The sequence below is a fragment of the Enoplosus armatus genome, chromosome 17 (genome assembly GCF_043641665.1).
Source record: "Enoplosus armatus isolate fEnoArm2 chromosome 17, fEnoArm2.hap1, whole genome shotgun sequence".
Lineage (NCBI taxonomy): Eukaryota > Metazoa > Chordata > Actinopteri > Centrarchiformes > Enoplosidae > Enoplosus > Enoplosus armatus.
Window position 1 is genome coordinate 5,572,692 of NC_092196.1, and position 25,047 is coordinate 5,597,738.

Here is a 25,047-nt window from a genome sequence, read left to right on the forward strand (position 1 = left end):
TGTGCACTGTAACATTACATAACAGCAGCAGCTTTCTAGAGCATCACACTGCGTGGGCCCATCACATTAACAGTCACTTGATGAGTAGAAATGCAGAGACTGAATATTGTAACTTCACTGTACACTGTACCACTGTATCAAATGCCCATTTCAGGGTGTGGGGTGGGAAGGGGATCAGTTCAGTGATAAGATGTATGTACACAACTTACCGTTGCCGTAGAAACAGCGAGTGGTTACCGTGGAGACTGACAACAACACACAGAAGTCGTCAGGGAAACAGAAAAAATATAATAAATAAAGGAACAAATAATCCTAGTAACAAAAGAAACCTAAATGACCCCCCCCCCCACCCTCCCTCCTCGCCCCCATGTGAAATAAAAACCTGACAGCAGCAGTGTTACAGCTCAGAATATAAAGAGAAAGAGGAAAGAAGAAGAAAAGGGAGAGAGGATGCCGACTCTCAGGCATCATCACAACAATCAGAAGGTGTTGGGCGCTCCAGAGAGCAAAGAGAAAAGAGATGGTAGAGGAGAATGGAGACATAACCCCGAAAAACTAGCCTACTGAATGTACAGCGAGGGACTGAGATGCAACAACGACACTTCCAAGGAAAAGTCAGAAGAGCGGATACAAAATGCACACCGCCCTCCTCCATAAGAGCAGAATAGTAAAAAAGGTTGGTTAAAACGCTGTCTGGGTCTATTACAGTCACAAAAGGACAAGTGGAGGTATTTGGGTTAGATTTAGCAAGAAATGACTCATTCTTGTGTGGTAACGTTAGGCCACATGAGAAGAGTGTGTGTGTTTGGAAATTGGTCATGGGTACAGCGGCTAAAATTTCCTGTCTTACCAGTCACCACCACATAAAAAAAAAAAAAAAAAAGAACGTACTCAAGGTTGTATGATAGTCAAACGATAAAAATAAGACAGAAGATTGAAAAGAAAACAGATGACAGTAAATGGAAACAAACTCAGGCAGAAGAAAAACAGCTGTCGGTTATTTTCAAATGAAAAAGACAAACTTGACTGGCAACAAGAGAACGAAGACAGACAGGGGGTCGGAAAGGGCAAAGTGCAAACTCTCTTTCCCTTTCACTCATGTACAGAGCAAACACACACACACACACACGGATACTCACACATTTCATTCATTAATCTTTTCTGGGGCAAGTCATGCAGTAACAGAAAGTTTCCGATAACAAAACAGGACTGGTCAAATCCAAAGCCGGGGAGGTGGGGGAGGGGAGGGGTGGTCATCTATGAAACTGGGACACAAGGGGCTGGTAAGCCTTCACCTCAGGCCATCGGCCATCCAGCAAACTCACAGTCAAGTTCTTACCAATTCAAACTCTGGCTAACCAAGGCTCATAATGTTTATGGAAATGACTGATTGAAGTGAGCTGAAGGCCAACTGCGTCCCATTGAGGAAGAGGAGGAGGAGGAGGAGGAGTGTGTGGTGGCAGCATCACTTGGTGAGAGTGTGCATGGTCAGGCATGCGGAACCACAGGCACAACTTCTTCTTCTCATCCTTTCCACTGCACACATCCATGCAGTGATGATGACGCTCTTTACTCAATACCCCCCCCCCCCCCCACCACCACCACCACCACCCCCTACCATTTTGCATGCAGAGCTGCATCACTTGTGACACACATACACCTATCAGCTATTCTGCGCTGTTGTGTTCAAATGTCTGACTAAAACTCTGCGCTTGCGGAGGAGCCGTCACTTCCTGCGACACACTCCAGCCGCACGGATCAAACACGCAACCTTAGAGCAGAGGAGTTAGTGAGTGGGAGTCTATAGGGTTTAGTCTGGTCTCTGTGGCCGTGTGTGTGCGGTCTGCAACCACTGACGTGTACGAACTGCTGCGCTTTCGTCTTCGCCATAGACCTCCGACGTTGTAGACCAATCTACAGCAAAGCAAACCGGAAAGCTGGAAGTTCGACGTAAAACAAGGAAAACCTGCAGACTCGAACTAAAAAAACGGTTTCTGCAGTTTCTTTATTTTGTCTTGTATTCCCAGAGATGGAACAACAAAGCTAATACTGTACTTTTTATTTTATTATAGCCGGCATAGACTTTGACCTTCAAATTGTCACCTACTGAGAAACTTTCATAAACGTAATGATTTCCTGATGGTGGTTCATGGCTGCATGAAACCACGCAGGGACTCTAATGCACGTCCTGTACAGCCAGTAATTGCAGCACAAGAGTGAAATATGTGGCTACACATGTGTGACTAAATGGTTTGGGGAGTTTTTCTATCATTAGCTTCGTAGTGTTAGCCTACAGTCAAAGTAACACAAGTCAATGACAGCCAAAATCTTACCTGCCCGAGGCAGAGAGATGTCATGACTGCTCAGCTACTCCCATTAGAGCGCACGCACGATCACAGAGACGGCCATGAGTGGGTGGAGATGCACTGAGGTGTGTATGTTTTTGAGGGCATACTAAAAGATACACACCGTCACACCTATATATAGGCCTATAGGACTCTATAGTCTATATATAGAATCAATGGGGATGAGATGGAGAAGCAGGTAGAGACAAAGTGAATTGTAGTTGGGCCACTTACATGGATACATTGGAAGCGCACAGGAAATTGACTTCTTCAAAGCGCAGAGTTTTATTCCAGACAAAGACAAGTACAGTATAACTTTAAGCACAACAAATTCTCTTTCCATTTCATATCGGCTACATACATGCACACTCTGGGGCTATGAGAATAACTTTTAACTATTAACTGACTCCCATTGGCATGCACCAAGAATAAGTGTTAAGTCCAGCATATCTTTTTAAATCATTCAATCAAAACATACTCTGAAAACTAAGAATTCAGCTATTCGGGCCTTTTTCAAGACTACGAGGCACCCAAGAGCAACTGATTTCATGCTAACTGAACAAGTAAGTCAACAGTGCCGTCACCAAAACTACTTCAACAAATGGCCGTACAGAACAAACATGCAAGAAAAAACATCCAGCTGTCTGCAGCACTGCCTCAGTTACAGCTACACGTTTCCATGTTAAAATACCAACCATGCACACTTAGGCTACGTCAACTGAACTCATGCCAGTGGAGAGCAGCGGACTGCAGGCTCACACACAATAATAGTTCAATATTTATGTATAGCCATGGTAAACAGTAGGCCTATATTTCAGAGTTTCTGAATTATCATACAGATATATGATCACTACGGTTGTGTTTCTGCCATCTTCATCTCTGAAAACATAGTTCAACAAACTCTGAAATTATATGACCAATTAAAGCAACACGGCAACATCTGCAAGAAAGGAGAACTGCCAGATAGCATTGCCTCAAATAGAAATGTCCGGCCCTTTCTCCTCGGTTGAAAGAATGTATAAACACAAATCCCTGATTTGTCCCGCGCCAGCCTTTTGTCTCTTCAAGCCCATGCACCATAAACAGACAGAGAGAGACGCTCTCCACAGACTCCTGTTGCTGGCCCACCATGCAGCCGACTCGCTACAGCCCAACACCACTAGTACAAGTACAACATGCAGAGTGACGACTGAAAACAAAGACAAACTGCTCGCTGATTAGCAGAAGTGACTGATAACATGCAAAACTTGGGAGGAAAAACAGAGAATCAGGTTAAAGCAATGCCAAGGACAACACAGGTTGTTGACTGAACACACGGGCGAGACTGATGCAGGGTAAACTGGCTCCATCAGTATCCATTCAGCTTGCTGATTGACTGAAGGTGGAGGTGGCGGAGAGCGAGTATGTTGTACCAGAGGATGCAGGTGGCTGTCTTTCATTCTTGACCACACTGCAGCAGAACTGAGAGTACACAACTAAAAAAAAAAAAAAAAAAAAAAGGGGGTCCAGCCAGCCTCATCCATCATGCAGGAACTGATTCACACACACCCACACATACAGACACACAGACAGACACACACACACACACACACACACACCAGAAGGGAATCACCACAGTAAGCCCATGCAGAAATCCTGGCTTACAGCGGCTCAGGTTAAGAGATCCATTATGGACGACTGGCTGATTGAAACCCCCAATTTAAAATAAAGAAGAAAAACTGCTTTCAAAAACTCTGCACATGCTTCAGTTAAAGAATAGTCAATCAAATCAAAATAAACAACCTGAACGCACACAGACGTCACACACATAAAAACCTCTCCAGACTTCCATAAAGTGAACATGCGTCAGTGTTGCTGTGATTCCCAGCATGCTGCTGTTTGCACCAGGAGCCATAAGCTTGTCACAACCACTTAGCCACAGCACCGGGAGAGGGGAACACAGAAGGATTTCTACACTAGGGAAGAAAATAAGAGCATCTGACAGCAATCTGCCATGCATCATCCTTTCACTGCGTTCCTCTCGTGCCCTCCGGTGCCAACGACACAAACATCATTCCAATTGTTGCGGAAAAAAGTTGTAACATCAGTGTGGCTACAAGTTGCGCATCAGTGGAAAAACAAAAAAAGGTGAAAGAGGCAACAGCTTAATGTGGAAAAACAAAATGCTGCAGAAGAAAAGTACCCAGCATGCCTTGTGGTAGTGTTCTTGCACCCCCAATCATTCCCACCACGAAAACAAAAAAAAAGGAAGGAGGAAATAAGTCTTGTTAAATTTAAAAATGAAAAACATATTGCAGGGGACCAGGGAGTGGGATATCAGTGGGCTGCATCAGAGCATATCACTAAAGGGAGGATGGGAGCTAGCTAGCAGTCAGTGATCAAGCAGAGCTACGATGGGAATACAGAGAGAAGACGGAAGAGAAGGAGGGAGAGAAAGAGGGAGGAAAATTACCTCAATCTTACGACCTTCCACCAGTGTGCCGTGGAGCTTTTCCCTGGCTTTCTCTGCGTCTGCGCTGGTCTCAAATGTCACAAAGCCAAAACCCTGTGGTACACGGCAGCAGAGGTTAAAGACGTGAGGGGCACATCATGAGGGATTATGGAGAGGGAGAGAGGAGAATCTGTGAGTCCTCACACCTCTGACATTGCATTGTGGGAATTGCTCTCAACAGTCAGGAGGAATTGTAGTGTAGTTTCAGAGAATAGAACGTCTTTGGTGGACTTACCTTTGAACCCCTCTCATTGAAAATGATCTCTACATCCAGAATCTTCCCAAATTGCTGCAAATAAATGTGAGGGACGAAATTAGTGAACGTATATGAAGAAAGAAAGCAGTCAATCATATCTTTGAGTTGTCTCAGGATCCGTGGCTTGCTTAGATCTTTCACTGCAAAGTCAGAAGCTTCTGACTGTGTGAGTTACAGCGGCTGTGCACTAGGTGTCACTATTACACAAAAGACAGCATTTCAACATGAGTCTTTTCACCCCTTTGCCTTGAACTCTGCTCTGTCCCCCTTTCTTCCTCTTACTTCGTCACTCATGCTAACACACTGACACACATAGCAGCCAACTGCCCCCTCAAGCACCCATGAGAGTCTTTCCTGTGTGCTAGTTTGACTCTTTTGTCTCGCTCTGAACCCCATCCCTAGTGAGACGGCCCCACCGTGGAGGACCCGGGGCGTCTAGACTGATTTATTGATCCTGTTAAAAATGAGGCCCACAACATTCCCGGCTTCTTACCCCAAACATCTGCCTGAGGTCAGGGTCCCGGAAGCGGAAGGGGATATTTGAGACGTGGAGGCGTTTGGGGGTCCCTTTGGCCTCTGTGGGGTCTCCCACGGAGCCTCCTGCTCCTGTGCCTCCTGTACCGCACTGTACACCCGCCTCCCCCTGGGACGTCTCCTCTGTCTTTCCCTGTGGAGAGGAAGGTAAGAGAGGTGGACGTACAGGTAATTAAATGGCTCTTGATTATTAGGCTCTGCTACACCTCTTCTTTTGAATGTTACCCTAAGAGACAATGCAGAGAGTACAAGATGCACAAAGCCATTTGTGTACAGTCTTAATATCATCATGACATGAACATTATAATTTAAATTGCATATTAAATTAAATATGACTATTGTATTTGTGTTTAATAACAAGGCTAAGAGTCTGCAGCCATGCTTGCAGCTCTGTGAGGCTGTAAGTGGCAGCAGTGCTTTGAGCTAAATGCTAACATCAGCATGCTAAAATGCTCACAATGACAATGCTAATACGTTTTTATTAAAAATAATAAAAATCTTACAGTTCCGTCACAACGACAGACAAACAGAAGTGGAACAAACTTCACTACATCGTGCTGAATACCTCTACGACAAACTGTCACAGTAAATGACTCGGCCCCCCACCCATCTGACGGAGAACTAAACCACTCCTTAAAGCTTTATAAACACACAGTGCTTACGTTGTTGTTGGTGGTGGTAGTGGTGGTGGCTCCATTAGCACCAGCTCCTACCTCTGCTGTACCCTGGCCCCCAGCACCAAACATGGCCCCGGGGCCAAACTCTGTCCCTGGCAGCCCGTTTTGAGGAGGGGGTGGAGGGGGGAACGCTGCAAAGGGTGGGGCCACCAATCCCTCCTGTCCTCCTGTCGAATCCTGAGAACCCTGCAGGGAAGGGGGGGGGGGGGGGGGCGAGAGGAAAGAAGAGAAGGAGACAGTTTAACATATGTACTCAGTGAGCAGTACAGTGGCTGTAGCGCCCTGATGAAGGTAGAATGGGGGGGGCTAAAATCCTGCCTATTACATTTCACTCTCCCTCTCCTTCACCACTCCCCCATTCCCTCCCTGCTACCCCCCTCTACCTCCATATCTCTGACAGGCATGTGTTTTCAGTCAGCCGACCATGAAATATTTACTGCAAACACATCTATTATTAAGAGTCAGAAAATTCGATACACGGTTTGAGATACAAACATGCTTATGGGATGGATGGACACGCAGAGAGATAACTACTAACTGTGCCATGTTAACCGTGACAATGTTTACAGTTACAGCTGCATTGTGTGAATACTTGTTCCTGTAATTTTGGATTTCTCTGAGCAGGCCATCTATAATTCATATTCGCTGTGTATCAGCTGGGACTTTGTTGGGGTCTTTTTTTCTGTCCTGTTACAACTGTATCAGCAGCAGGATCATCTACAGATCCAACGCAAACACCTTAGCTTGTGTGTGTGTTGGGTGACTCTGCAATATTTCTCGCTTCAATCATTTCACACACTCGGTTTCACAAAATCCCTTTACAGCAAAGACGGAGTAAAAGAAAAGGAGACTCTGAAAAAAAAAAAAAAAGAGGCCAGTGGGTTTGGGCACAGGGCTGCTCCTTCCACACCAGGCCAGACTGACACACAGCTTCCAACACCATTAACCACTGGTCTGCTCTCTGCCGTGGGCTGGATCTGGGCTGGATGACGCCAAGAGGCACTCGGTCTCCAGACAGCCTTTTTAATTAGACAGAGTAACTAAGATGCCGCAAAGCAAAACCGAGCTCTCTCCCTCTCTCTAACTCTAATCCTATAGCCCGACTGCTCACTGTTCTTCTGCAGTGTCGACTGCATTGGCTGTAAAACAGCCAGCTGAGGCTAAAAAGGCCCATCTGCAAGACAGACAGCTTCTGGGGTCTGGGCCCAACAGATAAAGGAGGCATCAAGAGAAGGCTGCGTAATCCCAAAAAACAGGACGGAAAAATCTGGGAAACTCGTCTGCTGCCTCCTCTCGTGGTGGTAAGGCTGAATGTATGTTAGGGAGGAATGTGTGAAAGCCGATTGTGTTTTGCATCCGCTACGGTTTCTGTCACCTAGCGATAAAAAAGGGAACCATCAAAAACCTGTTCAAAAAGAGACGATAAGCCATTAAAATTCATTGGCTAGGCCTTAGCCTATCCGGGCTAGGATGTATCAAAGTGTACTTGTTAGGGCATGTGAGCTCATAAACATGCAGTAGCCTGTATTCAGCCACTACAGGGTGTGTCCTATAGGCATATCCCTGCCCAAGGCTGAGTCACACACACCGAAAATGCAGGGCAGGGGGAGAGAAGGGAGAGTAAAAGAGTTAGAGAAAAGACCAACAACAGAACAAGAAGGTGAAAGCTCATGATTAGACAGAGAGGGACAGAGCTGGTCAGTTATTTCATTAGCAGGGACGCCACATCATCAACACTGGTTGTCTAGTGTTATTCACAGACTGCTTTAGAGCACTAGAGAAGCAGCTTGAGGTTAATAAAAGCTTTGTCTATTCTTTTGCATGGCTCCTAGCTGAGTAAAGCATGACTAGCCATTTAAGGTGTTATAATATTTAGGCCCCTACTGCGGGGGATTAAAGACTGCCGACACAGTGACCATGTGGTGTTATTTTCACTCGTCATGATTTAGCTAAACTAAGTATAAACGCTTATGAAACGGATGAATTCATGAGCTAATAAACGGACAAACGAATGAGAGCTGTCGTGGATTAAGATCAGACTTGAGAACAGTACACCCTTAAGTCTACACAGGCATTCCTGACCCGCTGACTGAGGAGCAGCGCTGCCCTACATGGCAGCATCATATAGTCAAAAGAGAGAGGGGAAAAAATAAATAATGGAGAAAAAAAATGGGGGGGGGGGGTATGGGAAATAATGACACGCTCGATTAGAATTATGTCTGGTTTTAACCAAAACTGCACACATTTCAACAAGCTAGGCTTCGTATTAAATGACGTGAAAAGCGATCTGAGCAGAGCTGGAAACGGAGCAGATCAAGTATCAACTGAAACGTTTTGGAATCAACAATCTGATATTACAAATAAAAGAAAAAGGACCATCTGGGGTAGGACCTATTCATGCGTACCGTTTCACTCTCACCTCTCATGCATGCACACACACACACACACACACACACACACACACACACGCACGCAGCAGTTGTGTTACCTGAGACACCATATGTTTTTCCATACACGGAGAGGATGAGGGGGAGGAGAGGCCTTTTCACTGCAACCCTTTCAAGCGTGCGTCTATGCCTGTCTGCAGACTTTAGCCTCTAACCACCCAAGTAAAGCACACACCAGCCACAGAAGCAGAGAGTGAAGAGCCAAGCGGTGATGCTACTGAAACCCATCAATCATGCAAATTCATAACACTTTGTCTATTGTAGCTCTAGTGTCTAAAGTTGCCTGGCTGAAGATAGAAATACTCTTTACAGCTTCTTCTCCCTCTGCAATCCGTCTCTTTCCTTTTCCTGTGGTTGGAGAACTAAGTATGCTTGTGCCCCCCCCCCCTCTTCCTTCTTCGTCCTTGCCTGCCACGCTTGATGAAAGCCAGAGGGAGATTTTTTTCTCTCCCCCTTTTAAAACCACCGGCACCCGCCCCTCAAGTCACTCAAAGCTTCTGTCGCTACTTCCTGACTGTGGGCCAATCAGATCGCACACAGGTCGTCCCTTAGAGATGCATCCATAGTTCACCGGCTCAGACCCAGTGAATGAAAAATAAATGAATAAAAATGGTAAAAAAAAATAAAACAAATAACAGGCTGTGTATTCAGTCGCAACATGACTTGCTTTTGCAACAACAAAAGAACAGCACCGCTTGCAAGGCTGTCATCATTTTTTTGGCTTTACCAGACAGCCGCCAATAAGTATAATTGTGCATAAGGACCGAGGTTGTTATTAAGTAGTCAACTGACAGAAACTATTTTGATAATCAAATTATGGTTTTGGTCGTTTTTTTAAGCAAACATGCCAAACATTCTGGATGCTGGAGGATTTGAGGCTTTTCCTAGTCATAAATGATAGTTAACAAAATGTCTTTGGGTTTTGCACCGTTGGTCCGACAAAACAAGACATCTGAATAAGTCAGTTAGGCTGTGAGAAATTAAAATTGCCATTTTCTGACATCTTATAGGCAAAACAATAAATCAATGAATTGAGAAAATAATCGGCAGATGAATCGATAATAAAAATAATCATTAGTTGTAGCCCTAGTTGCTATAGTACATCTAAAGTACATCTAAATCCAAATAATAACAAAAACAGAAATACGATAAAAATATGGTTTCCTTATTTCTTAGGCTTCATAGAGAATCCATACTGCAGGAAAATACTCAGCCATCAGCCGGGTTTCTACTGATTGATGAAAAAGGAAAACTCAGTCCAAACACACTTAAGCTCCCTCTAGTCGTCAGCCTGACTTCGTCCAGAGGCATGAGGTTTCATGGGTCAGGCGTGTGACTTCCTCTGTAGCACTAATGCGCTCACTGTCTTCCAAATCACAATTACTCTTTCTAGGACTTGATTTGTGTGTCCCTGTCACTTGTATCTAATCACTGGTTGACATTTACACTCTGTCAGTTTCCCTGACCTTTAATCCAGACTGATTTACAGAGGATGCAAACGTAGAATAAGCTTTTCACCCCATAACACCACGGAGCCATAAAACAAATACTCAAGACGACTAAGACCAATGGAAATATGCAAATCAAGCCAGTGCAGGATTTGAATGTTTTAGCATGTTTGCTGCGCTGCCAGCTCCAACTGTTTTATCCCATCCACAGGAAGAATTGTTCAGTCAATTCTTGCAGTGCTCATTCTGAGTAGATGCAGCAAGATGGGGAATTTGTACACTGCTGCTATGACTTTTGCAGTAGTAGTTGCTGCTGCAGTGTACAGTGTGTGTGCAGGTGCAATGGTACAGCGCTGTTTGTCATGCAGGAGCAGGTAACCTAGGAGATACTGCGTACACTCTACTGCACCACATCTGTGCATCGCATCGCTCGCAATGCGCCTTTTCTGTGTGTACGTATGTGCGCTTTGCGAGGTGACATGCGGGGTGTTTTCACACCTCGACCGACTGCATACAGCCTGGGGCAGTGGCAGTTAGAGCCGCATTAGTGTTGGACAACGTCATCATGGCTGTACGGGCAGAGGGAGAACAGTTGACCCTGAGGTGGAGTAGTGTCACACAGTGCATTAGGCCGCCAATACTGGAGGAATCTGCACTCTGGTTTAGAGCTTAATCTGTGGTTACAGCTGAGAGACTGAGCTTGTGTTTGTGTTTTTGTGAGATGGGAAGTGCGTATTATCTGTCACAAAGAAATACCCATAATCCCACAGGTTAACTATAATGCTAAAGCTAAATATGCCGCTGGTGAGTGTTGTTTGTGTTGTTTTAACATACCCTGACACAGAAAAACACACAGCTACCTGTCTATTTGTTATGAGAGTGCAGCAGCACAGTTCTGTCCATTTCTCACATGCGTGCAGCTACACTCCCACTAACAGATGTACACACAGCCCTCAGGGTAAGAGACTTGGGTGTGGATCCCTCGCAAATTCCTTGAAGGCCTGTTGTCGTATGCTGGCTAACCAAGCGGTCTTGTGGAGATAATATAGGAGGTGGAACTGTTAGGCAGCCTAAATACTCAGATGCCACTCACTGCCTCGCAAGCCACTCAGCGGAACAGCGGCTTGGCTTGACACCCCTCCTGATGGGCTCAGCACTAAGCAGGAGGGTTAGAGGGATGATTCAACACCTCTCAACGTCTACAAATGCACACAGGGAGGGATGTGGGGATGAGGAGGGGAAAGTGAGAAGTGCACTGTATGTGCACACATGTTTTCAGACAACCAGTCGCGCTGAACTGTGAAAAAATAGAAATGAAAATAGACAGGCTGAATGCTCGTGTTGCAATCCTACTGCAGTCATGACGCTGACTAGACAATCACACGGAGGAGTTTTCAGAATCGGCAGGCATGTCCACCCCCCAACCCACCCCCACAGTGAAGGGGTCCACGCTGTCCCAAGATCACATCCTGTCTGGAACATCTCAACCATTATCAAACATCTTTGATACTTTCACCGGAGGTGTTGTAAGGTCATGCAAGTGGCTCCATGAGCTGATTTCTTACTGAATAACATCAAGATGGAAATTCAAGTAGGTCTGGGTGATACAGCCAAAAGTAAAATCTCAATCTTAAAGCTTATGGACGTTTCACGATCTTTTTTTCCCTTAAAAAATGCAGCAAGACTTAAGCATATTTTTAGCCCAACATGTTCAAAACAATTGTGCAGGAATAACAGAAGACCTCCCCCACCTGCGGGGCTGTCATCATTTTGCATATTCAAAAATACAGACTATGTCATACAACCATTGATGGTCAGTAGCAGTTACTAGAGCACAGACATCCACTTTAATATTCAGTTTCAGCACAGATCAGAGAGCAGAAAAGTCTAACTAATTCATCTGCTCCTGCCGTTTGCAGACAGACGCCCGCTAGCAGACTGAAAAGAGTTGAGTCCACACGCTGATCAGTCGACTCCCATAGCTTCACCTCTGACTACCACAGAAGATGTCTCATCAACAAAACCAAACCAAGAGAGCGGAGGAGTCTGTGGAGTATTTTCTAGTCTAGAGCTAGCTAGCCACGCAGAGTCTGGGGAGGCACCTGAAAATCAACTTAAACTGCGCACGCCAGCTGTCATGACTCAAGACAGCCAAAGCTAGCCATCAACTACGTTACGCTTGGGCTAAAACTAACCTTTAGTGCACGTTGTAATAACTCGATTTTCAGGATTTGGACATTATACACATCTTGCAAAAACCTTGAATTCAATTTGAATTGATCTAATTAATTTGATTGATCAACCAGCCCTGAATCCAAGGTAGGGTAAGGTGAGTTGTCCTGAGGGGGAATTAGCCTTCTGCATAGACTGTAATATGGTTACAGTGGCAGCTTTAATGGTGCCATCAAGCAAGACTTGAAGTTAGACTGAGGATTTAACAGTCACTCGTATCCACAGTGTAAACTGCAGTAGAGAGATGTGGCTCCCATAGAGAGCAGTAACATAAATTTTACAGAGGACAGTGTGACTGGTGGCGTGTCACCTTTAAAGTGCATTCCCACATGGAACTAACCCCCCTCCCCCTCCACCTCCACCTCCACCTCCACCCCCACCCCCTGCTCTGACACCCTTCCAGTTACTGCTGCCATCCTCCATTTGGCGTCATTCTCTTTGAAGAGGAATAATGTGTTTAGCTTACTGCAGCTCTAGCCTGCGGGGGGAGGAAAACAGAAGGGGAGAAAAAAGGGAGAAACTCATGAACAACAACAACCTACACCTCTACTTCACCGTGTTGGAAGTGGAGGTGTAGGTTGTTGTAGCTTTTTAGACGTTGACCAAATACAGGAAACTGTTTTACAAAGTTACACCACTGTCAGCCCTTTGAATCTTAAGTATAAACACCGCAGACCTATGAATAGGTCAGATGCAGGTGTGTGTGTGTGTGTGTGTGTGTGTTTATGTTACCAAAAGACAGGGCTGTTGCTGTGTATTCATTAATAGTAACTATGTGTGTCTGAGTTTGTTGTGCCATAAGAGAGGGGGGTGGTGAAGTTTGCCTAGCTAGCAACAACTGGTGCGCGCGTGTGTGTGTGTGTGTGTGTGTGTGTGTGTGTGTGTGTGTGTGTGTGTGTGTGTACAGAGACAACTGTGCCTTGACACCTGTCTCCTTCAATCCAGTGACAGGTGAAGTTTAAACTGCACGGACAGCTTGGATGACAACGTTGAATCGCTTGACAAAACCTCAACCTCCATCCTCTGTGCACATGACATGACGTGACATGACACACACACACACACACACGAGATATAACATGACACTGTGTGCAGTCCGCATGGCGGGAGCATGCAATACCCACTGTACATGCATGTCGACACAGGCGACCAAGCAGCGGCTGCTGCTGCCTCAGGTCTGCATGCACCTCCCTGCCACCTCCCCCAATCCCAGCACCCCCCCTTAAGGACCAAAAGGAACCCAAGACCAGAGAGCACGACATGCTAGAACAGAGCCAGAGAACAGCTCGCATCCTCAGGCTGTCTCTCAGCTAAAGTAGCACAGACACGCCCACCATATGCTAAGAGCAGCCTTAGCACACATCAACTGTATAAACATTATACGCTTCGGTGTTAATGATTATTTTAATATAGTCACAAAAATGTTGTCACTCAGCGATCCCTTTGCCAGCACACAATTCGACTGATGCCTCTCTGTTTATTGTCTCCGCTCCAGTGACACAAGGTAACAATGAGCCGTTAACATGTTTTCTTCCAGAAGAATTACAAGGTACTTGGGTGCAAAGAGTTAAAAAGTGAAAGGAGCAGAGCTGCAGGGACAAGCCCTGCTGTTAGCCCGATGCCCTGCCAACTATCTGACAAAGGCCTCACCTGGGCCAAGACACAGCAAAGCAAAACAGGCCATACCATAAACAGCACACCAATTACTGCTTCATCAAGCTAAACTAATGGAGAAAAAAAGATATATCATTAATACTCTTGTTTTTCTAATTCTGATCTTGCAGTTCTCAACGTGTGCACGGAGAGTTGTTTATAGAAAGAAGCTCTGCTTAAGAAGTGAACTTACCGGCAGCATAGCTGGGTAGTACAGCCCCATCATTGTCTGATCTAGAGGAACAACTGCTGACCAGCTCTCCACTCTCCCGCTCCTCCTCCTCTCCCCTTCCCCCTGCGTCTCTATTTCTCCTGTCTGTGCTCTAAGTCCATGAGCCGACGATGGCTTCAGTCCACGTCTGTCTCACACATTCAAATTCTCCCTCGTTCACTCCCTCTTCCTCTTCCTTCCCTTGCCGGTGTCCCGTCTTCAAAATCACTTGTCACCCTCTGCCTCCCTTTTTTCCTCGTCTCCCCGGCCCCGCTGCTCTGATCCCCCTCGGGCCTTTTCCGTCTCTCTCCTCCTGACAGCCTGAGTCTCTTCTCGCCTCCTTTCTCTCTCTTCTCTTTGCTCTGCGTCTGTCATTCACACACTCGCCTTACACGTCCTGCTGCTCCCCCTGCTTCCTCTTGTTCCCGCCCCTCTTTTAAAACTTCCCTCCCTCTCAGCCTCAAACCCTCCTATCCATCAAAGCATCCATCCTTTCCATGTAGCCATCTAACCCTGAGGTCTAGATGGGAGTCAGAAAGCTGTTGTTGCTGTCTCCTCAAACCCCCCTGGAGAGAGAAAAGGAACAGGAAGGAAGAAGATGCTGTCTTCTATCCACGCACTGGCTGCCTGAGAGTACAGAACACGAACGCGACCCCCACTGCATTGCAGCTTTTTTTGATGATTTATTTATTGCGTGGCAGCCTGTCAGCTCCAAAAAGCAGTGTTAGGTAGGCCAGTCGGTAGACAGCTAGGTAGCTGGCTGCGTGGGTAGGCTCCTAGATCACCATCTCTCTGCTGTAGCCGCCTTCATCACACAGATGGAAGTCTCACAAAACTGAGGGAGCGCCAGCCCCGGTGCCGGTATCTAAACCTCCAACCTGAACATGAATCTGTATCACGCTGCATTGCGCCTTTTTCCTTCTGGCTCGGGCTCAGTTCCCTCACTTCCCACCACTGTATTGTTAGGAGGCGCTTAATTTGCAGAGATGAGAGTGCAGTTCCTTGCACCGCATTTTCATATGGGAGGGACTGAACTCTGCGGGAGGAAAAAAAAAAAGCCCTGATGCCAAGCTTTTAGACATCTGCTGAGTCTGACTAGAACTGGGTCCGCAGGGATGGAGGGAGGGCAAGATAAGTGATTGGAGGTGGTGGGGGGAAAAGGGGCAAAAGAAGGGAGCTGGGCTGGAGTGGAGTGGGGTGGGGGTGGGGGCAGAGGGGGAAGTGGGTGCGAGCGAGAGATAACGGGATAGAGAGATAAACGGATAACGGGCCGGGTGAAAAAAAGAGCTAGGGATGACGGGATTAGGGCTGTAAGTGAGGAGGATGAGAGGATGAATAGGGGATGATCTGAGGATTAAGCACACAGACTGAACACGGTGATAAACACATGCAGTCATACACAAACACACATGGACGTAACGTACACAAAGATTGCTCTGCGATCATATTCATGCTGCTGCACCTTGGTGCGCACACGGACACGCATTGGGCTCAAACAAAGTGCTATATCCATCCCACACTCATCAGCCAATTCAAACAAAGGCCTGCTCCTTCAAACACAGCTTCTATAGATAATCAATAGCTCAGGCTTAACTTTTCCATATATTCCTACGGAAAAGTTAAGCCTGAGCTATTGAAGAACATTTGGGCGGAGAACTGCAATTACCCATGGGAAGGTTATAAAAACAGTATTGCTATTGCTAAATAGCAGGAAAATGCTTAGCTGTGCAGCCTCTATGACTTGTTTGTGCGTGTGTTGTTAGCCCTGATCATCTCTGCGACCTAAACAGCAGGAGACTGACATGTATGGCCCCACAGGTCTGAATTGCCATGCACACATCCACACACACACACACACACACACACACACACACACACACACACACACACACACACACACACACACACACACACACACACACACACACACACACACACACACACACACACACCTCACAGTGAGCAGCAGCAGGGACCCACAGGAGCCTGCCACCGTTTAACACACTCATATTGACACAAGCAGACCTACAGGCAGTTCAAACATGCATACATAACATTAGACAGGAGCAATACCAAGACAAATGTACTGCAGCAATGAACAAGCCAATCCGGCTGAGCTCGGGCTTGGCCGGCCCCATTTGCATGATAACCAGCAGCTAGTGTGCTGGAGACTCCTAAAACGTGCGCTCAAGGGCAGGATGCATTAGCTGGGACGGGTTCTAAATCATTTATAAAAACAAAAGCAGCAGCGTTTGCGTGGGCTCCGAATTTAACAGATGACAAGACGTGCTTCAGATCCCAGGTGTTCTCTGCCCAGGTATTTGTCTTACAAGCAGATGAACTGAGGAGGGCGAGGGCCAAGACTGGAATATAAGTCTGCTCTAACTGTGCAGCTGACTATTGTATGATTCTGTGCCCTGCAGGCAAGCTGTCTTAAATAACTTGCTTCCATTTCTGTTTCACCTCTGCTCCACTTCTCCATCTCATCCCATCATTCCCTTTTTCTTTTCTCACACAATCTGTATTTCTATTGTTGTCAGGTCAACACCAAAACAGAAATAACTGAATACTGGACACAGGGGAATTAAAATCTACATAAAATTAACAGCGTCGGCCTCTTTTAGTATCAGAGAGCTGTGTACCCAAGAAAGGAGATACCAACAGCAGAACGGGGATTGGAGATTCAAGTAGAGGAGAGGAGGGAAAAAAAGAATACATAAGAGGGGATGAGGCCTGTGAGAATCTCCGTTGTTGTGATGTGGGGAGGGAGGATGGGGCTCACAAGCTCACAGACCAACACCCCCCTCCTGTGGCACTGCCAGAGAGCTGCACATCCCAAACACGAGCACGCACACACACACACACAAACACACACACAGACGAAGGTGCACACTTTGTGCACGGAAGCTCTCAGATAGAGGCCTTTCTCATAAACACACACACACACGAGTTCTGAGCTGGTTTGAGCCGCTCAATGTGCTCTGCTGCTCGGAGGTAGATAAGAAAATAGTCAGCTACCCTGCCGCTGCACTGCACACATAAGGCACTCATTACTGAGAGCAATATGCATGGAGAGACACTCAGAATGAGAAAGAGATAGAGACTGAGAGAGGCATAAAAAGACAGAAAGTGTGAGAGGATGGGAGCGGTATTGTGAAACAGTGCCGCACGCAGAGTGTGCAGAGCTTAGTTTAAAGGAGGTGATAGCATAATTTCGCTCTACTTTCTGAGGGTCGAGCCTTTGAAAGAGAGGCTCAATCACTTGCAGTTTCCCTTTCATCAACTCTTCTAACAGCCATCATTGATACGCCACCAAAGGCTGCAGCAGGAGATAAAAACAGGAGAACTTCATAATTGTCTCACTTCATAAATGATGTCGTAGTGCAGGAGAGCCAATCCTGCCACAGGACCAGATGGACGACAACACAACGTTCCCCTGGCCTTCAAGAATCAGGAGTCGGTTTCTAAAGTGATGTAGATTATACTGTATACAAAAAAGGGCTCATTTTTGTTCCAAATTTTAGAGGAACCAGACTATCAAGAGTGCAGCTGTCCTTTGAGAAGTGCCACACTGTTTCATCCATGAGAAAGAAAGTGAATGAGCAACATTTGATTTATGGTTCTTCAAAGGGGGACTGACTGAAAACCAGCATATCTCAAGTGAGTCAAAGATTCTGTATTACATTATTTCTTTTAAACGTATTGTTCCAGAGGTTGGTAAGCGGTCACTAATCTCTTACCTGACTATGAGGTGGGTATCCATGGAAACCAGGGTTTAAAGGCTCATTGTTCTGCAAGAGACAACAGGAGGGGAGAGAGCGGTGTAAGTGGCTGGGCTTTTGAAAAATGAGTGGATGCAGCATGACAGTCCAAAACTTTCACATTTCGGGTGAAACGCGCTCGCAGACAAAAATCACCACCAAGCTTGTTTTCAAACCAACTAGAGAAAAAGAAAATACTATAATAATATCTCGTATTATTGTCACAACCTGTCTGTAAAACATAAATGCACAACTCACTACTATATAATTATAACAATTTAAAACAACTTAAACAACATCCAAACATCAGTAGGGTGCGTTTGTTTTTCAATGCTCACCATTATAAAAAACAAAAGAGATGCTCAGCAATAGAACAAAGTTCAAGCGAGGACAGAAGACACTTCCCTGGAGGAAAAAGACTGAGGAGTAAATTGAGTTAACAGTTAACACTGTGGATGCCATGACTGGTGAACCATAACTGAGTTTTCATATCCAGCCGCACTAACCAATCAAAATCCACTAGCAGAGGGTGAGCCCCCCCATCCCTCGTCGACCCTGCCCCAGAAACCAGTGTTGTGGTTAATTGCTTGGTAATTACTTTTAATTAGATTATCTCTGTATCTCTTCGTCTCTTTGCTCTCCTGACTATTATTTTGCCCCGGCAAAAGAGCAGCCATTGTTGGCTGCAGAGCTAGGTGAGGAGGAGGAGGCGGCGGAGGAGGAGGCAGAGGAGGGGGGAAGAAAAGACAGAAGCCCTTTTTAGACAGAGATCCCGCAATACTGCTGTAAGGAAGACCCGTCATTACGTTGGCTTTGCTTTTTTACACTGAACCAAACAACACCGGCATGATGCGGCGAGGCCAAATAACGGCAAAACATTCCCGCCTGTATAAAAGGGGCTAAAGGGGGAGGGGGGGGCTGGAACAATGGGGAAAGTTAACCAAACGATGATATTTTGACAGCAGTGAGAGAGATGACACCGGCACAGTCGAGCCTGCTGGCATGCATCGCAGAGAAAACATGACCGCCTAGTGAGACTCATGCCGAGGCAAGAGGGAAGGGGGGGGGGGGGGGGCTAGGGAAGGTCTGAGGGGGTAAAAGTGAGAAAGATGTATGTGTTGGGGGATGGGGTGAGTCTTAAGAACTGCTGATGTTTTCATTACATTTAATCCGCGGGGCAGAGGAGCAGACAAAATGTTTCAAATCCATGTGCTGCCCCTCGGCCTGCATGCACTCGTCCATTCAGCAAACAGCTTGAGTGTGGGCCGTGTAATGCCACAGCGATGAGGAGGCCAGATTTGGCTTCTGAAGAGTGTCAACAGAGTTAACCTCCTGGCCCTGACCTCCAGTTGCCTCCTGCGGGAACCACTTCCTGATAGCATTCATACAGCCAATCAAGGGCAAATGTCTCAGACAGAGAGCCACAGTGACAGCAGGTACACACACTGCTCGCATAAACATACAGACAAGCGGCCATCGAAGCTGATCCCAAAGAGCTTGCTTGCGCAGTGCAGCTCTTTGTGAGACTAGGACTTGGAGATGCGCTGCCTAAGACCAAAAACAGATGTGGTGATGCTGTCTGGATGAATGAAGAAGGAGAAGAAGTGTCTAGACGGAGCGGGATAGAGGGAAGCCGAAGGGGAATGAGAGTATGAGGTGAAAAACAGAATAGGTAAGAATGAGAATGAAACATTTTTCTTTTGATGCACGGGCAGTAAACTCTGACTGTGTTTGTGTTCAGACTCGGGGCCCGTCCTCCCTTTCCCCCCGTCTGAAACAGCCCTTTCTTTGTCTCCACTCTCCACTTCCTGTTTCATCTGGAACCAATTTCCCCCTCGTGCCTCGTCCCCAGGGGGAACACTCTCCTTGGTGCGCCGCGTTTACAGGGGAATGGACAGACTTATATTCATGGCTGTGTAAGGCACATATAGACATGCAGTATAACAGGGCTGTTCACAGCAGAATCTCAAGTGTACAAAGCCTTGGGCAACGTCAACTCTTTACTTTAAATACAAAGAGATGCATGTTGATGCATTCCACAAAGGACTGAACTGACATTCTGGTTTCAGTGCACCAAAAACTAGATCATTGTATTTGATCAGTGTTTGTGCTCAGGGTTAGGGTTAGGGTTCAGTGGTGGTGGGCCGCCAAAGCAGCTCAGGAAATGTGAAAATGTAGCCGTTTTACTACAAAATACATACAATTACAGCTGAGTAAATGTAAAAAAACAGGGTTTTTAACACATTTGCAGTCAAGTAAGGATGAAGGCGCTGCACTCGCTACAAAAACTGGGAGGAAAGCTCCAGTGAAGCCAGTGAAATCCAAACCAAAATTATACCCAAGCATCAAATTATAGAGTCACTGTTGGTTCCACCAGCGGACAGAGAGGAAAGAAGAAAGAGGAGGAGGAGTTTACGTAGAAGAACAGGAGGAGGGAGAGAGGGTAGAGTTTAGCAACATCTGGAATCAATCTGTCTGCAAGAGAAGAGGGAGGGAGGGAGGGAGCAGGGTGGATGGGGGTGGGGTTGGGATGGGGGGGGTAAAGAGAAAGAAAGAAGAAAAGAAAGAACAGAATAAGATGAAAATAAGGGCAGACAGGAGGAGGAGGAATGTGGGGAATAAGACGGCCAAAGCCAAGAAAAGGGGAAAGAAATATAAAGCAGTAAAACATTCGCGAAAGGGAGACAATGAGTCATAAGTGAAGAATGCCATGTGATTTATATTTTCTTAAGGGGTGGGGGAAGGGCTCAGGGGTCTGAACTTGATACCTAGTTCTCAGAGACTCTTGTTTACTCACACACACTCCTTTTGCCATATGGTATTGCTTTTAAGTACATTACATGCCTTCGTGTCTCGAGCAGTACACAAAAGGAACCCACATTGATGCCTGCCATACTTTTAAATAAATAAATGAAAAATGGACACAGCATGCTGCGCTAAGCCTGTCCAGGTTGAAAGCCGGGCTTTCGTACTGCACTTCTGAAAGTTTCCATTAAGTTAATTCCATACAGTTTGTGAGCGAGGAGGAGCCTTTGAAGGCGCCGGCTGGCTGACTGCGAGGGCTTCAGACGGCACTGGCAGGGATCAGCGAAAGCACAGAAAACCACACACACATATATAAACACACTCTCTCTCTCTCTCTCTCTCTGTGTCCCCCTCTCTGACTCCACGGAGGGCAAAACTAAAGGGCGTCTCTCTTGTTTATTTTCTCTCTCTCCAACTTGCTATTTTAGGAGAGGGAAAGAAGTTGGGGAGTTGCTGGAGCAAACGGGTAGGAGCAGGGGAAGAAAAAGGAATAGCAGTGGTGAAGGAAGGCAAAAAATGACATGAGGTCAACAGATGGTGGGGGGGAGGGGGGGTAATTAAGGGGGCTGCTGCAGGCATCCAGTGATCCCGAACAGAGCAGCCTGAGGAGGTGGACTGTGCCAATGTTTGGCTTTATTATGGCCTCAATCATATCACCAAATGTAAGAAAAATCCCACCTGCTACCACCAACACATGGTGACCCAAAAGACAAAAAACCTTTTCACAAAAACACCACACAAACTGCAGAGTATGATGGCTTTGAGAAAGCCTTTCACCCGAACAGAAGGTGTGGCGGAGATCTATGAGCCAGAATCAACAACGGTCTTATTACTTTTAACAGCCTCACAAACATCGCAGGATCTGAGACATGGAAAACCAATCTTTCATCAAGTGATGTCGGCAGGAGATTCTTGGCAATCTTTGGCCCAATATCAGCTGTGATGAAATCCACAAATCATAGCGGAGTGGGAAAAACTGGAGAAGATCTAACAGAGCCTCCATAAAATGAAGAAGCTGAAGGGGAACGAATTAACACAACAGGCTGAAGGGCACAGGACAGACAAAGTGATGGATGGGACCCGTCAATGTGATACGCTCCAAAAGGTATATCAAAGCCAAATGATGAGGTTAGAAATGACAAACGCAATGGAGATAGTTGACACACGGGGAGATGAAGACCAAGACAACCAAGAGGAAAGGTAGAAAGCCAAGATGAAGTGCAGTGTTTCCCTGAAGACTGAAGGCTCACGTCTTATGACAGCACCTTTTTCAGAGTCCACACAATAAGCACAGCTACAGCCACACATTCTTGTTTCCTCTTTAGTTATAGCTCATGCACTCTCTAAAAGAGTAGGGGTCTTAGACACCTCTGATAAGAACTGGATACAAGTTCTTTTTTTCCCCCACTAACAAAACATGGCTCCAGGGCATTTGCTGGGTGGATTTAATGATGGCCGTCTGCTAATAACAACACATGACCTGGAGAGAAGAATAGTGCAGGTGCTGATGCCTGGGCCTACGTGCCAGACCCTCTACATAGCTGCATACAGGTTCATGCAGAAGCAGACATTCACTTCTGCATTGTTTTTCATGTGTCTGGTGTCAGTAGTGTTTGTGAAATCACAAATTGGATTGAATTTGTCCTTGCCTCGACATTTGATCTTTATCACAAACATGAAGACAATGTCTTTGGGGTAATGAATGTAACACATATACAACACGGCATTATCATGCATTCATCTCATGTTGTGGCAGCATTACGACTGTCAAAGGGTCAAATCCTACATCCATCTGCCATAACCACTGCACATCATGATGGAAAAGACTCCATCAGCTCCATCTTATGATGCATTCAGTTTATTTCAGGAAGCTCATCTGTACCCCCCTTATGTTTTCATTCTACTGCTGTCCTTATTCCAATCCTGGCCTACAGAAAACACATTTGCCTGTTTCAGATACCACAACAGATACATTTAATCACATGCCCTTTGAGGAATAAACAACTTTTACTGCGAGTAAAAAAAGTATTTTATTTAATTTCAAAAGTGGGAAACTGTCCTTTTTTTGCCTCCTAACTTGCACCAATATGCTGCGCAGGCTGCTTCATTGTTTCCTGTCAGATCTAATTATTTCAGTTTGTCGTGGAAAAGCCTGTCGTGCACCGCGGGCGTGCATTATGTTACGATGTCTAATATATGAAACTAGAACACACATCTATGTGAGGTTTTCAGATTGTCAGTAGTGTACTCGTTTGATAATGCGTCCCATCAGTATTCGGCGTCAACCGATCTCTTAATGAAGTACTGGGATTTGGACTCAGTTTTAGACGTGACTGATCTTCAAGAGGACAAAAGCATCACACGAAACTCAACGGATCCACGTATACATTTCACAACCGGATTTTCATTATTCATGACACTGAGGCAGCTGTGACAACACTGTGGCAGTGCATCACTAAGGACCCCATGTAAGGGAAACACTCAATTGACATTTCACTGTGTGTGTGTGTGTGTGTGGCTGGAGATGGGAGCACATATGACAGTTTGGGGGCAGCCTTGGGGAGGAGGCATGTAGGGTGGGGGAGTGGTGACATGATGACCATAAAGGGAGAGTTAACATGCGAGTGTCATGTTTAAGGAGCTGAAACCGGCGTGCTTTACAAGACCTCTATTCTATTTTCTTCTCCTTTTTTTTTTTTATGAACGGTATCTTTCCTCTTACTTTTCTCCAATCTGATTTTTCCTTTGTGCTTTCGCAACACGACTGTTGCACTTGTGCCGATAAAGCACGGTGAAATGAACTGAACACAGAGAGAGAGAGAGAGAGAGAGAGAGAGAATGAGTTGAGCAACTTTGTCTGGGGAATTTTTAGCTTATCGCTGCCAGTTCAAAAGTCAAGGGTGACTCCGCCGCTGTGCCGTGGCTCAAAGTTTAACAGCAATCATTAAACAGCAGTAGAGAGAGCATGGTGTGAGATTATGCTAGGATTGTGTACGACCCGCTATAACCACCCGCTGACCCACCTCCTCTGCCTCCCTGTAATACTGTTCCTCTCCTGCGGATATTTCTTCTTTTCTGTGAATAATTCAGGCTGCTGACTCCTGAAGGACACTTAGACTTTTCGGCTATAGTTACACAAAAGCTCTCCGGGTTCATGCAGGTTACTACTGTAGCTACGCAACCACTGAGCATATCTGCAATTATGAGCAAAGGCAGCAACAGCATTTTATCTTGCTAGTTTCCAATACAGTATTTTCATTGTAAATGTACCTAATCATTATTTTGTAAGTCTGCAACGTTTAGGTCTATAAAATGTCAAAAACAATGACAGATGTCCATCAAAAAGACTAAACTGGTGACTTGTGCTGTACAGTCTGACCAGTCAAATGATTTCCAGTAAACCTGTAAAAGCTAATTTTCACATTTATAAAATTGGATCTGGCCAAAGTTTGACACGTTTACTTAATAAATGACTTTATTAATTAGTCAATTGTACAAAAAATTATTTCGTTTTATTGACTGTATTGTAAAAAATACTGTTTGCGTTTAGATTTAAGGATTTCAAAATCGAAACGAGGTATGCCAGAGAATGAGATTTTGTGCACCTAACAGCAAAAACAACTTTAGATTTTGGGTGCAATTTACTTCCAGCGACAAGTAAAAACAGATCTCCAGAGAATCCTTTAAAGGCTGTTTTCTAAGGCGAGTGGTCGGGAGATGCAACCAATAAGTCAGAGTGAATTCCTCATTGGGCTCCTGGGCAGGCAAAATAAAAGTTTACGTAAGTACACTTGTTCTACATAAACAAGCAACACTCAATGTAATGAAAACTGCTTGTGGTGAGCATTCTGAAACCAAACCTGTTGGCTAGTCAGTAATAAGCTATCTCAGTGATCTGTCCATTCATATCAACCCACCTCTTGCCTGACCCCCCCCCCCCCCCCCTCCCTTTGCTCTGGCCCGTTAAAGCGATCAGTCTGGTTAATGCCCTCTCTCTAAATGAGCTTTGATCTCGTTAGTGCGACACAAAGCCTCTTTACTGCCAACGATAGGACAAATCGGCTCTCCGAAACAGGGAGAGAGAGACGGGGCCGAGAGAGAGAGTCAGGAACTGTACTCCCCACTGCATCTGAGTGGACCACATCACTGCCTCGAGCGGGAAGCAATATCAATACTACCAACAGAGA

The 25,047-nt window shown here is 45.8% G+C and overlaps 1 protein-coding gene across 1 annotated transcript in view; it reads right to left on the minus strand.

Moving 5' to 3' along the window:
- LOC139300059 (RNA binding protein fox-1 homolog 2-like) overlaps positions 1–25,047 on the minus strand; it is a 37,328-nt gene that overhangs the window by 9,682 nt on the left and 2,599 nt on the right. Inside the window, exons 2-5 of the mRNA XM_070923037.1 lie at positions 6,289–6,489; positions 5,586–5,729; positions 5,072–5,125; positions 4,798–4,890 (exon numbers count right to left, since the gene is read on the minus strand). Of these exons, the coding sequence (XP_070779138.1) occupies positions 4,798–4,890; positions 5,072–5,125; positions 5,586–5,729; positions 6,289–6,489 (492 nt within the window). The remainder of the gene's footprint in view (positions 1–4,797; positions 4,891–5,071; positions 5,126–5,585; positions 5,730–6,288; positions 6,490–25,047) is intronic.